Raw genomic sequence first — 16,718 nt, 5'->3', positions numbered from 1 at the left:
AGAGTGATACAGTAGGCAATAAAGGTACAAACACACCTCTTGTTGGATTTACATTGTTTAGGATTTACGCAATGACCTCTTCAAGGACACAATACTCGCGTCCCATCCCACAACTCTCCGTGGTCCTGAACACCAAGTACTTCAAACCAATGAGACAACCCCTGCAAACCCCTACTAAGCTATATCAAAATAACTTTAAATAACTTTCCGTATCTTTATGATGAAACGGCAAAAAATATAAATAAAAATAACATAGCCCTGTAAAGTAGAATGTTTTATATGTGTGTTGCGTACCTTGGCAAATATGTTAATTATAATAATGATAATTTTAGTGATGAGTATGAATATATATAAGGGAAAGGAGAAGAAGAAAAAGAAGATGAAGTTGAAGAAGAAGAAAGTTGGAAAGTTTTGTTTAGTCGGCGCAACATCTGTGGTCATATGCCGGAGAGAGACAGAAGGGGAAGGAATTATAGGAGAAGGGAACAGACCCCAGGAGACGGGACACAACCCCCGATTAATACCTGGTACCCATTCACTGCTGGGTGGACAGGGGCGTAGGGTATCGGAAAAGCCGCCCAAATTTTTCCACTCCACCCGGGAATCGAACCCGGGCTCTCTCGTTTGTGAGGCGAGTGTGCTAACCACTGCACCACGAAGCCCCCCAAGAAGAAGAAGAAGAAGAAGAAAGTGAAGATACAGAGTGGGAAAAATAGAAAGAACATTATAACTTACCTGTTTGTATGAGTATGGAATATATATAAGGAATAGAAGCAGAAGAAAAAGAAGAAAAAGAAGATGAAGTTGAAACTGCAAAAGAGGAAGAGGAAGAAGAAGAAGAAGAAGAAAATCATAGCTTACTTGTCTGTGCCTTCTAAGCATTTCACAAGTATAGGAAGAATGCCAGACTGGATAAGGTCATCTATTGGTGGATTCCTGTCTGACGAGAGCAGCTTGCGGGCCGCCTGCACTGCCGTCAACTGTACCATCTGGTCTTCACTGGCTGCGTTCTCCACAATAAGGGCTAAGTTGGCTGCTGTGAGCTGCTTGTCCACATCATCATCATCTGAAGCAAAATGAGAAACTGACGAGATCAATCTTTATTTAAAAACTCCTTAACCCTGTATAGCAGCGGGGATCATGTTTCTTAATGGTCCCTCCAGGCGAGAAAAATGAGAAAAAATCACCCCTCACACAAACCATTTCATAATATATATCAAAGCATTTGTGATCAGATTATGTAGCATCTATTTTGGGGGTTTATATCATGGCATAAATTTGGCCTGTCACTGCTACAAGGTAAAGCCACAAATTTGGCCCATCGCTGCTACACGGTAAAGCCACAAATTTGGCCCGTCGCTGCTACACGGTAAAGCCACAAATTTGGCCCGTCGCTGCTACACGGTAAAGCCACAAATTTGGCCCGTCGCTGCTACACGGTAAAGCCACAAATTTGGCCCGTCGCTGCTACACGGTAAAGCCACAAATTTGGCCCGTCGCTGCTACACGGTAAAGCCACAAATTTGGCCCGTCGCTGCTACACGGTAAAGCCACAAATTTGGCCCGTCACTGCTACACGGTAAAGCCACAAATTTGGCCCGTCACTGCTACACGGTAAAGCCACAAATTTGGCCCGTCGCTGCTACACGGTAAAGCTGCTACACGGTAAAGCCACAAATTTGGCCCGTCGCTGCTACACGGTAAAGCCACAAATTTGGCCCGTCGCTGCTACACTGTAAAGCCACAAATTTGGCCCGTCGCTGCTACACGGTAAAGCTACAAATTTGGCCCGTCGCTGCTACCAGGTTAAGCATTGACAAAGGAAATTAAAGTACAAAGTTAAAGGTATTCAGAAAGCAAACAGTGTCATCTCAGTGGTAAAATATGACAGGTTGAATACTGTTAGTTAGCGAGGAGCAGATGTGGCAAATAGGCCTTGATTGCTCTGCTGGGGACTGCGTGAGCGAATCTTTCCACAAAACATAATGTGTAATCCAAACAAGCATATCAAGTTAGCAATCCCCACGCTACCACCTGGGATTTTTCAGTCACCGCCGAGTGGCTTAAAACTACCCACATGCTGTCCTGAAGACCACCCATCAACCCGGACTCTAGAGGAAACCGTTCAAGTGAATCAAGAATGAGTTCCGGGGGGCAGCATGAGCCAAGAGAAGATGGCGCCACTATAAACACTTGCCTGCGCCGTGACAGGCTGGGGCCGAACACCATCCAGGCCCATCAAGGAAGCCTACCGGTGCTATACGGGTGATGGACGACGCGGGTTCGAATCCTCACGCTACCACTCGGATTTTTCAGTCACCGCCGAGTGGCTTAAAACTACCCACATGCTGTCCTGAAGACCACCCATCAACCCGGACTCTAGAGGAAGCCGTCCAAGCGAATCAAGAACGAGTTCCGGGGGGCAGCATGAGCCAACGCAAGATGGCGCCACTATAAACACTCGCCTGCGCCAGAACGGGCTGGGCCGACCATCAGGCCCCACCTGGAAGAGGCCTTGGGCCGACCATCAGGCCCCACCGGGAAGATGCCTACCGGCGCAATAGGCAACAACGTAAAAAAAAAATAATAATAATAAAAAAAGAGGTATAAATTAAAAAATAAAAATATATATATAAAAAAAACTATGGATTATGCAATGTTATTATACTATAACATATAGATCTTAATCATCATTGCTAGTTGTTTGTAAAATTACGTTCATTCTGTTTAAAATAACAAGTAAAGCGATTTTTATGTTAATATTTTTGGGATATGAGATGCATCGACGGGATCCCCATAAACTTCAACGGTGAAATTTGTTTTGGTTTACGAGTTTGCGACCAAAACTCTGGAACGTATTAAACTCATAAACCGAGGTATGACTTTCAGCGGAGAGATATTTCCCGCACTACCGGCCGGCATAATGGACTGCTGCCGTGTCCCATCTTAAAAATTGTTTTGGTTTACGAGTGTTTTGATGTGTGAGCCAAATTTTGGAACGTATTAAACCCATAAGCCGAGGTATGACTATTTCAGCGGAGAGATATTTCCCGCACTACCGGCCGGCATAATGGACTGCTCCCGTGTCCCATCCTACGCTGCCATTTCCGCTGTCCCTCGCTGCATGCCAAAGCAATTTAAACCAACCAAACCTAATTTAACGTAACTGCAGTTGCCCGGAGCCCCAATGGTTGGATGTCATGACGCCGACGGTAGGTAGACATGACCTGTACATGTCGGAGCAGCTTGAAACTTGGGGCGACAATGCGCGTGAGTCAGGATGGCGAGAATTTTGGAGTAAGTGCAAAACTTGAGCGGGTATATACCGTACAGTAATACCTGGGATTACGAGTGTATTGCTTTACGAGTGTTTTCATTTACGCGCAACACAACTTCACTAAAAATCCCTTGGTGTGGTTTCTGACGCCTAACTATTGCCAAGAGACATCAGGATCTAACTCTTTTAACGATAACTATAAATGAGTTTCGTTATGTGAGCCCAGAAGACAGTTTTGGGGTAGGAAGTTGGGAAATATAATCGGCTGAGTATGACAATCTGGCAATGTTGATGAGTATCTTGTTTAAATGAGTCAAGGATATGTGCTTGGGTTCCCTGTGTTTGCTGCAAGACGAGAGCACTCACAGCGATCAACAATGGCAATGGGTCTCAGGCTGGTGTCACACTGGGCCTTTTTCTTACAATCGCGTTGACGTTGGCGCAGCTGGCAACTCCAACTTTCCTGGGTGTACGTTACTCCCTAGGGGGCTTCGTGGTGCAGTGGTTAGCACACTCCGCTCACAACCGAGAGAGCCCGGGTTCGATTCCCCGGCGGAGTGGAAAAATTTGTGCGGCTTTTCCGATACCCTACGCCCCTGTCCACCCAGCAGTGAATGGGTACCAGGTCTTAATCGGGGGTTGTGTCCCGTCTCCTGGGGTCTGTTCCCTTCTCCTATAATTCCTTCCCCTTCTGTCTCTCTCCAGCATATGACCACAGATGTTGCGCCCACTAAACAAAACTTTCCAACTGTTCCCTTCTCCTATAATTCCTTCCCCTTCTGTCTCTCTCCAGCATATGACCACAGATGTTGCGCCGACTAAACAAAACTTTCCAACTGTTCCCTTCTCCTATAATTCCTTCCCCTTCTGTCTCTCTCCGGCATATGACCACAGATGTTGCGCTGACTAAACCAAACTTTCCAACTATCTACGTCACTCCTCCCAACCAAGGAAGGATGGTTGCCCGTATCCACAATGTAAACAAACCAGTTGCCCTGTATCCACATGGCGCCGGCTGCAAAAGTATGGGCTGCCGTGGTTTGTGGTGTTGTTGCTCAAATTACTGACTTGTTGCTTCAGTCAAATGGAAGGAAGAAGCGATTGTGGGTACGATCATGGCTTCATAGACAGGAGGACAGGAGTGTTTACCCGAACCAACAACTTCCTCTTGGTTTGGCCTACGGGCGAACCTGCGACCAGCGAGACGGGAGAGTCGCTCCTTAACCAGTCTGCCGAAGAGGTACCCACAGGGGAGGCTCGCCCATCAGGCAAGTCAACTGCACTACAGGTAAACACATTAACAAGAGGGATGAGGTAGAAACTAAGGTCAGTATTAAAAGACACTTTCGCTACCCACACCAGCTATTTTTAAAGGTCAAACAGGGGGTCACTTGAGTTCTAATGAGTGTTTCTTCAGGTTCATGGTACAGAGGAAGGGTCAAACTACCACCAGGGTCATAAAGGTACTCCTGTAAATGCCCACAACTCCTACGAAAGCCTTGTCAAATATGTGTTCCTGGGCAGCGAAGTGTCTTATAATACGACCCTTAGGACTCTTGTGCAGGGCCATACTGAGTCAGCTGATTGAATGTAAACAGATCACATTCCATAATTTTATCCCTGTTGATGTAGGAGCATTAACCCCTTGGATGCTGATTTCCTACAAGAAGACATCACCAAGCTACAGGAGCAAAACGTGTCTGCTACAATTCAATGAAGAAAAATGTAAAGTCCTGCACCTTGGGAGGAGATATCCAGCACACCAATACCACATGGGAAACACTCCACTATCCACCACAGAGGCAGAGAAAGACCTGGGAGTGTATGTTACCAGGCTACCAGTGAAGGGATACCCAGCACACCAATACCACATGGGAAACACTCCACTATCCATCACAGAGGCAGAGAAAGACATGGGAGTGTATGTTACCAGGCTACCAGTGAAGGGATATCCAGCACACCAATACCACATGGGAAACACTCCACTATCCACCACAGAGGCAGAGAAAGACATGGGACTATATGTTACCAGGCTACCAGTGAAAGCCAAATCCGTGCCAATCGCAGCGGACGGGTTAATGTTATCATAATCAACGAAATAAGACTTTGTTCGTTACTGGTTACTGATTTGGTAAGGTGCTAGTGTAGGGCCGAGCACACTGTACATAGCTGTAATTTTTATTTTTATTTTTACGTGTATGCCTATAGGACCGGTAGGCTTGCTTGAGGGGCCTGGATGGTAGTTGGCCCCAGCCCGTCATGGCGCAGGCAAGTGTTTATAGTGGCGCCATCTTCTCCTGGCTCATGCTGCCCCCCGGAACTCCTTCTTGATTCACTTGGACCGTTTCCTCTAGAGTCCGGGTTGATGGGTGGTCTTCAGGACAGCATGTGGGTAGTTTTAAGCCACTCGGCGGTGACTGAAAAATCCCAGGTGGTAGCGTGGGGATTCGAACCCGCGTCGTCCATCACGCGGTTAATGTGGGTCCAGCACGCTACCACTCAGCCACCGTGTTTCCTCAGTACCAGTTTACATTTTTTTTACAGGGGGAAGAAGAAAACTGGTATATTTAGTAGTGTGTTTCTCCAGTAAAAAATTAATGATGTCCACTCAAACAACTTCTATATGGCATAACATTGATTTTAGCACGATCAATATAATGCTCATTTTTATGCAGTTACTGGCATGGTTGTCATAGACTCTCGATGTTGCTTTTGTAGTGCGGCGACTATGCCTGATGAACAAGCCTCCCATAACCCACTTAACCCGGTAGCAGCGGGGATCATGTTTCTTAATGGTCCCTCCAAGCGAGAAAAATGAGAAAAAATCACCCCTCACACAAACCATTTCATAATATATATCAAAGCATTTGTGATCAGATTATGTATCATCTATTTTGGGGGGTTAAAATCATGGCACAAATTTGGCCCGTCACTGCTACACGGTAAAGCCACAAATTTGGCCCGTCGCTGCTACACGGTAAAGCCACAAATTTGGCCCGTCGCTGCTACACGGTAAAGCCACAAATTTGGCCCGTCACTGCTACACGGTAAAGCCACAAATTTGGCCCGTCGCTGTTACACGGTAAAGCCACAAATTTGGCCCGTTGCTGGTACACGGTAAAGCCACAAATTTGGCCAGTCGCTGTTACACGGTAAAGCCACAAATTTGGCCAGTCGCTGTTACACGGTAAAGCCACAAATTTGGCCCGTTGCTGCTACACGGTAAAGCCACAAATTTGGCCCGTCACTGCTACATGGTAAAGCCACAAATTTGGCCCGTCACTGCTACATGGTAAAGCCACAAATTTGGCCAGTCGCTGTTACATGGTAAAGCCACAAATTTGGCCCATTGCTGCTACACGGTAAAGCCACAAATTTTGCCAGTCACTGCTACATGGTAAAGCCACAAGTTTGGCCCGTCGCTGCTACATGGTAAGGCCACAAATTTCGCAAGAAACAGCTACATGGTAAAGCCACAAATTTGGCCCGTCGCTGCTACACGGTAAAGCCACAAATTTGGCCCGTCACTGCTACATGGTAAAGCCACAAGTTTGGCCCGTCGCTGCTACATGGTAAAGCCACAAATTTGGCCCGTCACTGCTACATGGTAAAGCCACAAATTTGGCCCGTCGCTGCTACACGGTAAAGCCACAAATTTGGCCCGTCGCTGCTACACGGTAAAGCCACAAATTTGGCCCGTCGCTGCTACACGGTAAAGCCACAAATTTGGCCCGTCGCTGCTACACGGTAAAGCCACAAATCTATGAAAATCCACATACAACCGAAACCGAGCCATTGAAAACTGTACTATTTGAGGGACAACTAGAAAATATAGAAAATAAAACTCCCGGGGCATGACACTCTCACCGGCATCTTGGCAATATAGACTTTATCTTCATGGTAGGAAAAAGCGTCGAGAACAACCGAGACCTCTTCCTTGTCTATGTCGAACTAGCGAAGGCTTTTGACACCATGAACAGAGACATACGAAGAGCACACTCACCATATGTGGATGTGGATGAAGGAGTTCCACACGGTAATGTCAGCCCTCGTAATCACAGGCTGTCTTGTCTCTGAACCCTATGAAGTGTGTTGGTGTCAGGTGAGACGGCGTTCTTGTACCAGGTATATTTTAACATCTATCTTGGCGTCATCCTCAACAATTGTAACGTTAATGTTGAAGCTTTTTTTCTTCAGTTCAAGGGCATAAAAAAAAGGTCGAAATATAGCAATGTTTTGTTTACACATAACTCTATAGCAGCCGTTATGATACAAGTTTATACTGAGGCTGAAGGATACAATCGAGGTGAACTTGCTTCGATATTCATGCCTGTACATTCAAGGTCCACTGTTGTGTATATATATATATATGGCCTCTACCCGTATTGAGACAAGGACATTAACCCGGTAGCAGCAACGGGCCAAATTTGTGGCTTTACCGTATAGCAGCGACGGGCCAAATTTGTGGCTTTACCGTGTAGCAGCGACGGGCCAAATTTGTGGCTTTACCGTGTAGCAGCGACGGGCCAAATTTGTGGCTTTACCGTGTAGCAGCGACGGGCCAAATTTGTGGCTTTACCGTGTAGCAGCGACGGGCCAAATTTGTGGCTTTACCGTGTAGCAGCGACGGGCCAAATTTGTGGCTTTACCGTGTAGCAGCGACGGGCCAAATTTGTGGCTTTACCGTGTAGCAGCGACGGGCCAAATTTGTGGCTTTACCGTGTAGCAGCAACGGGCCAAATTTGTGGCTTTACCGTGTAGCAGCGACGGGCCAAATTTGTGGCTTTACCGTGTAGCAGCAACGGGCCAAATTTGTGGCTTTACCGTGTAGCAACAACGGGCCAAATTTGTGGCTTTACCGTGTAGCAGCGACGGGCCAAATTTGTGGCTTTACCGTGTAGCAGCGACGGGCCAAATTTGTGGCTTTACCGTGTAGCAGCGACGGGCCAAATTTGTGGCTTTACCGTGTAGCAGCGACAGGTCAAATTTGCACCATGATTTAAACCCCCAAAATAGATGATACATAATCTGATCACAAATGCTTTGATATATATTATGAAATGGTTTGTGTGAGGGGTGATTTTTTCTCATTTTTCTCGCTTGGAGGGACCATTAAGAAACATGATCCCTGCTGCTACCGGGTTAAACAGAGACAGTACTTTCAATCTTAAAAAAAATTTGAATCAGTGGAGTTCCCATCAAACTACAAATTAAAAGCCAGCGCCTACATGTGGCCGTATTTCTTAAGGATAAAGCTGTTTTCAGATGTAATGGACAGGGTCAACCACCTTTCAAACCACTGGGGAGGCGGTGGCTGAGTGGTTAGCGTGCCGGCCTCGCATTCGGAGCACTGTCCATGATGTGGGTTCGAATCCGCCGCAAACAACCTGGGATTTTTCAGTCACTGCCGAGTGGCTTAAAACTACCCACATGCTGTCCTGAAGACCACCCATCAACCCGGACTCTAGAGGAAACCGTCCAAGTGAATCAAGGAGTTCTGGGGGGCAGCATGAGCCAAGAGAAGATGGCGCCACTATAAACACTTGCCTGCGCCAGAACGGGCTGGGCCGAACATCAGGCCCCACTGGGAAGAAGCCTACTGGTGCAATAGGCCGCGACGAAAAATAAAAAAAAATAAAATTGCCTCATATTCACTAACATTCACTGAAGAACTGCTATTACAGGCCCCATCATGCCCACAGGATACACTGCATATGAATACGACTGAGAGGATCAACACGATATCTGATCCTTTCAGTATAAATAATTAAGTTTTGGCTGAATATAATACGATCAGGGAGTGCTAATGGTAACCGGGTCTGTACACCTGGTATTCGATATATGCAAGTTCGAAATATGCTAATTCGCTCATATGCGACTCACCTAAATGTGCCAAGTATTCGTTTTATGTGAGAAAAATTCGCTGTTATGTGAGTATCGGCGCTGGTGCGACTGGTTGGTGAGGTATGGTGACACACACGAGGTCGGTGGGTTCAAATGTTTTCCCCCAATTTCCTCGGCTATACTTAACCTTTTCCTCCCTCTGATCCTAAAGTTAATCCTCAGGTAGCTAATTATCAGCTTAAATCTGTACTAATGTGCTTTATTATTGTGAAACGGTGCCGGGATGAATAGTTAGATGGTTCGAAAACGGGTCATGGAACATAGCCCCCTATAGTTAATGGGATGATGGGTTCGATATATGCAAATTCACATTATGCGAGCTTTTTGCAGAACGTAACCCTCACATATAAGGAATACCTGGTGTACAGTCATACCTCAGTTTACGAGTTTAATTCGTTCCGTCATTCTGCTCGCAAACCCAAAAACTCGTAAACCAAAACAAATTTCCCCATTTAAATTGATGTGCATCCCATATCCCAATAAATATTAACAAAAATCCTTTTACATGTTCTTTTACACACCGGGCATTTTTCCTACAAACGTTTGAGCTGGGAGGATCCGCGTTCGCCCGTAGGCCAAACCAAGAGCAGGTTGTTGGTTCGGGTAAACACTCCTGTCCTCCTGTCTGTGAAGCCATGATCGTACCCACAATCGCTTCTTCCTTCCACTTGACTGAAGCAAACCACAGCAGCCCATATTTTTGAAGCCGGCGCCATGTGGATACAGGGCAACTGGTTTGTTTACATTGTGGATATGGGCAACTAACCTTGGTTGGGAGTGACGTAGAGAGTTGGAAAGTTTTGTTAAATTGCTTTGGCATGCAGTGTGGTACAGCGGGAATGTGCAGCGTAGGATGGGACACGCCGGCGGCAGTCCATTATGCCGGCCGGTAGTGCAGGAAATATCTCTCCGCTGAAATAGTCATACCTCGCCTTATGGGTTTAATCTGTTCCACAATTTTGCTCGCACATCAAAACGCTCGTAAACCAAAACAATTTTTAGGATGGGACACGCCGGCAGCAGTCCATTATGCCGGCCGGTAGTGCAGGAAATATCTCTCCGCTGAAATAGTCATACCTCGCCTTATGGGTTTAATCTGTTCCACAATTTTGCTCACACATCAAAACACTCGTAAACCAAAACAAATTTCACCGTTGAAGTTAATAGGAATTCCAATCATGCATCTCATACCCCAAAAAATATTAACATAAAAATCATTTTACATGTTATTTTAAACAGAATGAAAGTAATTTTACAAACAACTAGCAATGATGATTCATATTTATATAATTCAGTATAATAGGGGTATATAGGGGTTCGAATCCCCACGCTACCACCTGGGATTTTTCAGTCACCGCCGAGTGGCTTAAAACTACCCACATGCTGTCCTGAAGACCACCCATCAACCCGGACTCTAGAGGAAACCGTCCAAGTGAATCAAGAAGTTCCGGGGGGCAGCATGAGCCAAGAGAAGATGGCGCCACTATAAACACTTGCCTGCGCCATGACGGGCTGGGGTCAAACACCATCCAGGCCCCTCAAGCAAGCCTACCGGCCCTATAGGGGGGGGAAGCAACGTCCATAATTTGAGTAACAGCAGAACAAGCCACCAAGCCACAACAGCCCTTACTTTTCGAAACGGCGCCATTAAGAGAGGATTGAGAGAGGGAAGAAAGTTGGAAAGTTTGGTTTAGTCGGCGCAACATCTGTGGTCATATGCCGGAGAGAGAGACAGGAGGGGAAGGAATTATAGGAGAAGGGAACAGACCCCAGGAGACGGAACACAACCCCCGATTAATACCTGGTACCCATTCACTGCTGGGTGGACAGGGGCGTAGGGTATCGGAAAAGCCGCCCAAATTTTTCCACTCCGCCCGATATAACCTTGATTAACCCCTTGACTGCGAATTTCCTACAGTAAGACCTCACCAAGCTGCAGGAGTGGAACAAAAAGTGGCTGCTACAATTCAGTGATGAAAAATGTGAAGTTCCGCACCTTGGGAGGGGATACCCAGCACACCAATACCACATGGGAAACACTCCACTATCCACCACAGAGGCAGAGAAAGACCTGGGAGTGTATGTTACCAGGCTACCAGTGAAGGGATATCCAGCACACCAATACCACATGGGAAACACTCCACTATCCACCACAGAGGCAGAGAAAGACCTGGGAGTGTATGTTACCAGGCTACCAGTGAAGGGATATCCAGCACACCAATACCACATGGGAAACACTCCACTATCCACCACAGAGGCAGAGAAAGACCTGGGAGTGTATGTTACCAGGATACCAGTGAAGGGATATCCAGCACACCAATATCATATGGGAAACACTCCACTATCCACCACAGAGGCAGAGAAAGACCTGGGAGTGTATGTTACCAGGCTACCAGTGAAGGGATATCCAGCACACCAATACCACATGGGAAACACTCCACTATCCACCACAGAGGCAGAGAAAGACCTGGGAGTGTATGTTACCAGGCTACCAGTGAAGGGATATCCAGCACACCAATACCACATGGGAAACACTCCACTATCCACCACAGAGGCAGAGAAAGACCTGGGATGTATGTTACCAGGCTACCAGTGAAGGGATATCCAGCACACCAATACCACATGGGAAACACTCCACTATCCACCACAGAGGCAGAGAAAGACCTGGGAGTGTATGTTACCAGGCTACCAGTGAAGGGATATCCAGCACACCAATACCACATGGGAAACACTCCACTATCCACCACAGAGGCAGAGAAAGACCGTGGAGTGTATGTTACCAGGCTACCAGTGAAGGGATATCCAGCACACCAATATCATATGGGAAACACTCCACTATCCACCACAGAGGCAGAGAAAGACCTGGGAGTGTATGTTACCAGGCTACCAGTGAAGGGATATCCAGCACACCAATATCATATGGGAAACACTCCACTATCCACCACAGAGGCAGAGAAAGACCTGGGAGTGTATGTTACCAGGCTACCAGTGAAGGGATATCCAGCACACCAATACCACATGGGAAACACTCCACTATCCACCACAGAGGCAGAGAAAGACCTGGGAGTGTATGTTACCAGGCTACCAGTGAAGGGATATCCAGCACACCAATACCACATGGGAAACTCCACTATCCACCACAGAGGCAGAGAAAGACCTGGGAGTGTATGTTACCAGGCTACCAGTGAAGGGATATCCAGCACACCAATACCACATGGGAAACACTCCACTATCCACCACAGAGGCAGAGAAAGACCTGGGAGTGTATGTTACCAGGCTACCAGTGAAGGGATATCCAGCACACCAATACCACATGGGAAACACTCCACTACCCACCACAGAGGCAGAGAAAGACCTGGGAGTGTATGTTACCAGGCTACCAGTGAAGGGATATCCAGCACACCAATACCACATGGGAAACACTCCACTATCCACCACAGAGGCAGAGAAAGACCTGGGAGTGTATGTTACCAGGCTACCAGTGAAGGGATATCCAGCACACCAATACCACATGGGAAACACTCCACTATCCACCACAGAGGCAGAGAAAGACCTGGGACTATATGTTACCAGGCTACCAGTGAAGGGATATCCAGCACACCAATACCACATGGGAAACACTCCACTATCCACCACAGAGGCAGAGAAAGACCTGGGAGTGTATGTTACCAGGCTACCAGTGAAGGGATATCCAGCACACCAATACCACATGGGAAACACTCCACTATCCACCACAGAGGCAGAGAAAGACCTGGGAGTGTATGTTACCAGGCTACCAGTGAAGGGATATCCAGCACACCAATACCACATGGGAAACACTCCACTATCCACCACAGAGGCAGAGAAAGACCTGGGAGTGTATGTTACCAGGCTACCAGTGAAGGGATATCCAGCACACCAATACCACATGGGAAACACTCCACTATCCACCACAGAGGCAGAGAAAGACCTGGGAGTGTATGTTACCAGGCTACCAGTGAAGGATATCCAGCACACCAATACCACATGGGAAACACTCCACTATCCACCACAGAGGCAGAGAAAGACCTGGGAGTGTATGTTACCAGGCTACCAGTGAAGGGATATCCAGCACACCAATACCACATGGGAAACACTCCACTATCCACCACAGAGGCAGAGAAAGACCTGGGAGTGTATGTTACCAGGCTACCAGTGAAGAAAAAAAAAAAAATCATAAATTTCCTTGTTTTTACTTTCATTGTCCTACAAGATGTTTTATTTTCAATTACTGATGCAGTGTAACTCAATAAAGATGATACATATATATTTTTTTAATATTTTGCAGTGGGTCCAAATGGAGTCACGGCTCCACTAGTGTGAGTCAATTTGGGCGCTAACGTTTAAGGGTTAAGTGCAGGCAGTGGAAATGAGTTATTTGAGGAGTGCTTGTGGTGTGAGTAGAATGGATGGAATGAGTAATGAAAGTGTGTACGAGCGTTTTGGAATGTGTCTCGGGGTGAAGGGAAGAAGTGACGACAGACTTTAAAGTGGTTTGGCCACATGGAGCGAATGGAGGAGAGTAAGATGACCAGGAGGGTGTATGTGAGTGAGATAAATGCTAGAGGACGACCTCCAGTGAAATGGAGGGATAGGGTGCAGGAGTACGATAGGGAGAGGGGGGAAAGATCCTTGAGAAACTCTGAGCAGGCAAGGAGGGAGTGTCTGGATAGAGAACGTTGGAAGCTCTTCTACCGTGGCCATCCCCTGGTGGGAGCTCCTCGGAAAAGTCTGGAAAGTTTGGTTTAGTGGGCGCAACATCTGTGGTCATATGCCGGAGAGAGACAGAAGGGGAAGGAATTATAGGAGAAGGGAACAGTTGTAAAGTTTGGTTTAGTCGGCGCAACATCTGTGGTCATTTGCCGGAGAGAGACAGAGGGGGAAGGAATTATAGGAGAAGGGAACAGACCCCAGGAGACGGGACACAACCCCCGATTAATACCTGGTACCCATTCACTGCTGGGTGGACAGGGGCGTATGATCGGAAAAGCTACCCAAATTTTTCCACTCCGCCTGGGAATCGAACCTGGGTGTGCTAACCACTGCACCATGAAGCCCCCAGGAGCAGGCATCGATGAAATGAATGCTAATGTTGAACAAACAACTAAAAACTGTAGGAAAATGTTTAACCCCGAAGATAACCTTTAAATGCATCTTATACAAAAAGTAAAGGCTAAGTTTGGGGTATACAACAAAGCTGCAAATGGCCTCAGTACTCATCTCTGTCACATTGGCCCCAGAGCTTGTGTTGCCCATATTTCCTCGGGACACAAGGCCAGTGTGACAACCAAGTTACAGCTGTTTACCTCCCCATGTCTCCCAAGGTACAGGTAACTCTCGATTTACGCGAGTTTGGTTTACGTGTTTTTGAAATAACGCGTGGTCCAAAATCCAAATAAATGTTTAATTTACATGTTTTTTTTCACTTATACGCGATATTTTATGGAGTGTCCACCAGATGTCTCACGCAACTGGACTCACACGGCCACACAGCTGAGCTCAGTTCTTCCCGCGCGCCACTTGAACAACAATACAGTACCCACGCTACTCAACAACAACAACAACACCCTCGCTGCTGTGCTACCACGAGGGGAAGGACAGCCAGAGGAGGAACCATGAGAGGGAGAGGAGTCAGAGTGATACAGTAGGCAATAAAGGTACAAACCTACCTCTTGTTGGATTTACATTGTTTATGATTTACGCAATGACCTCTTCAAGGACACAATACTCGCGTAAATCGAGAGTTACCTGTACTCATATATCAACCAGCCTGAAAGGAAGGAAGAAGAGCTGGGTGGGTTGCACATTGATTCAAACCCAAGCCCATGGATTCGTAGCAGGGCAGGTTAACTAAAGTACCATGGAGGCTCTTATAAAAGTGTCTTTTATATACCAAAAATTTATGTGTATTAGTATTATAACAGGAGAATAAGGTAGTTGAAATTCTATTGGCCTTTATTTCCTCAGTGACCCCATGTAGGCAGGTGGCTGAGTGGTAGCGTGCTGGGCCCACATTCACCGCGTGATGGACGACGCGGGTTCGAATCCCCACGTTACCACCTGGGATTTTTCAGTCACCGCCGAGTGGCTTAAAACTACCCACATGCTGTCCTGAAGACCACCCATCAACCCGGACTCTAGAGGAAACGGTCCAAGTGAATCAAGAAGGAGTTCCAGGGGGCAGCATGAGCCAAGAGAAGATGGCGCCACTATAAACACTTGCCTGCGCCATGACGGGCTGGGGCCAAATACCATCCAGGCCCCTCAAGCAAGCCTACCGGTGCTATATGCATAGATGTAAAAAAAAAAAATAAATAAAAAAAAATAAAATAAAAATAATAATAATAATAGTTTACATATATCAACACCCACCTGTTGTAGAGTCTATGGTTGGTACATTTCTTCGTTTTAAGAAAGTTTCCTCTCGTTTGTTCTTTCTAAGTTCAACTGTGACTTCTGTTCTTCTTCTTCGCATTTCCTGAGGAATAAATTAAAGTGCATTAAAATTTAATTGCCATATACATTTCAGAGGAAGAACTTTTCACACAAGCATATGTAAAAAAAGTTTAAAATCAAGTGAGAAGTTGGAAAGTTTGGTTTAGTCGGCGCAACATCTGTGGTCATATGCCGGAGAGAGACAGAAGGGGAAGGAATTATAGAAGGGAACAGTTGGAAAGTTTGGTTTAGTCGGCGCAACATCTGTGGTCATATGCCGGAGAGAGACAGAAGGGGAAGGAATTATAGGAGAAGGGAACAGTTGGAAAGTTTGGTTTAGTCGGTGCAACATCTGTGGTCATATGCCGGAGAGAGACAGGAGGGGAAGGAATTATAGGAGAAGGGAACAGTTGTAAAGTTTGGTTTAGTCGGCGCAACATCTGTGGTCATATGCCGGAGAGAGACAGAAGGGGAAGAAATTATAGGAGAAGGGAACAGACCCCAGGAGACGGGACACAACCCCCAATTAATACCTGGTACCCATTCACTGCTGGGTGGACAGGGGCGTAGGGTATCGGAAAAGCCGCCCAAATTTTTCCACTCCGCCCGGGAACCGAACCCGGGCTCTCTCGGTTGTAAGCTGAGTGTGCTAACCACTGCACCACGAAGCCCCTTAAAATCAAATGATAACTAAATTTGCCTCAATCAAGGAAGTAATACTCTTTGTGTAAACTGTAAAGCCACATCATCTAAACAAACTCTAGTCTTACATACTTCATGCCCTAAACTATAATGTCATACCATAATTAACCCAAGAAAATTTAATAAAAAGCTTAACATCACCTGTGACACCAATATATGAAGGATTTACATGGAGAAAAAGTTCAGAGTGCACTGTGAACTATGATGAAGGAAAGCAGTGTCCTTAACCGTAGCAGCAGGGACACCACAAATTTGGTCCTTTTGCTGCTACGTAAAGCCACAAAATTGGCCCGTCGCTGCTACTGGGCTAACAAATCAGACAGCCAAATATGGAACAAATGGCGCACATAATGTTGGTGTGGGGCAGCGGTAAAACATAACG

General features: G+C 46.5%; 1 protein-coding gene and 1 long non-coding RNA gene across 7 annotated transcripts in view; both read right to left on the bottom strand.

The window, feature by feature from the left end:
- LOC126996894 (importin subunit alpha-4-like) overlaps positions 1-16,718 on the bottom strand; it is a 51,607-nt gene that overhangs the window by 11,010 nt on the left and 23,879 nt on the right. For all 3 annotated transcript variants that reach the window (XM_050857824.1, XM_050857816.1, XM_050857828.1), the window contains exons 4-5: positions 15,572-15,677; positions 862-1,066 (exon numbers count right to left, since the gene is read on the bottom strand). In XM_050857824.1, the coding sequence (XP_050713781.1) occupies positions 862-1,066; positions 15,572-15,674 (308 nt within the window). In that variant the 5' untranslated portion in view covers positions 15,675-15,677. The remainder of the gene's footprint in view (positions 1-861; positions 1,067-15,571; positions 15,678-16,718) is intronic.
- On the bottom strand, positions 4,981-13,353 carry LOC126996911 (uncharacterized). Of its 4 annotated transcripts, none has more exons than XR_007751738.1 (3): positions 12,044-13,177; positions 11,550-11,747; positions 4,981-5,091 (listed from the first exon to the last, which is right to left on the bottom strand). It is a non-coding gene; the product is annotated as an uncharacterized LOC126996911 (long non-coding RNA). The 4 variants fall into 4 exon arrangements; XR_007751727.1 differs by lacking the exon at positions 4,981-5,091 and adding an exon at positions 11,157-11,450; XR_007751723.1 differs by lacking the exon at positions 4,981-5,091 and adding an exon at positions 13,229-13,353 and having other exon boundaries at positions 11,169-11,747; positions 12,044-13,130.

The sequence above is a fragment of the Eriocheir sinensis genome, chromosome 1 (assembly GCF_024679095.1).
Source record: "Eriocheir sinensis breed Jianghai 21 chromosome 1, ASM2467909v1, whole genome shotgun sequence".
In the NCBI taxonomy this organism is placed as follows: Eukaryota; Metazoa; Arthropoda; class Malacostraca; order Decapoda; family Varunidae; genus Eriocheir; species Eriocheir sinensis.
The sequence above is the reverse complement of the archived record's forward strand: the minus strand, read 5'-3'. Positions and strand labels throughout refer to the sequence as shown.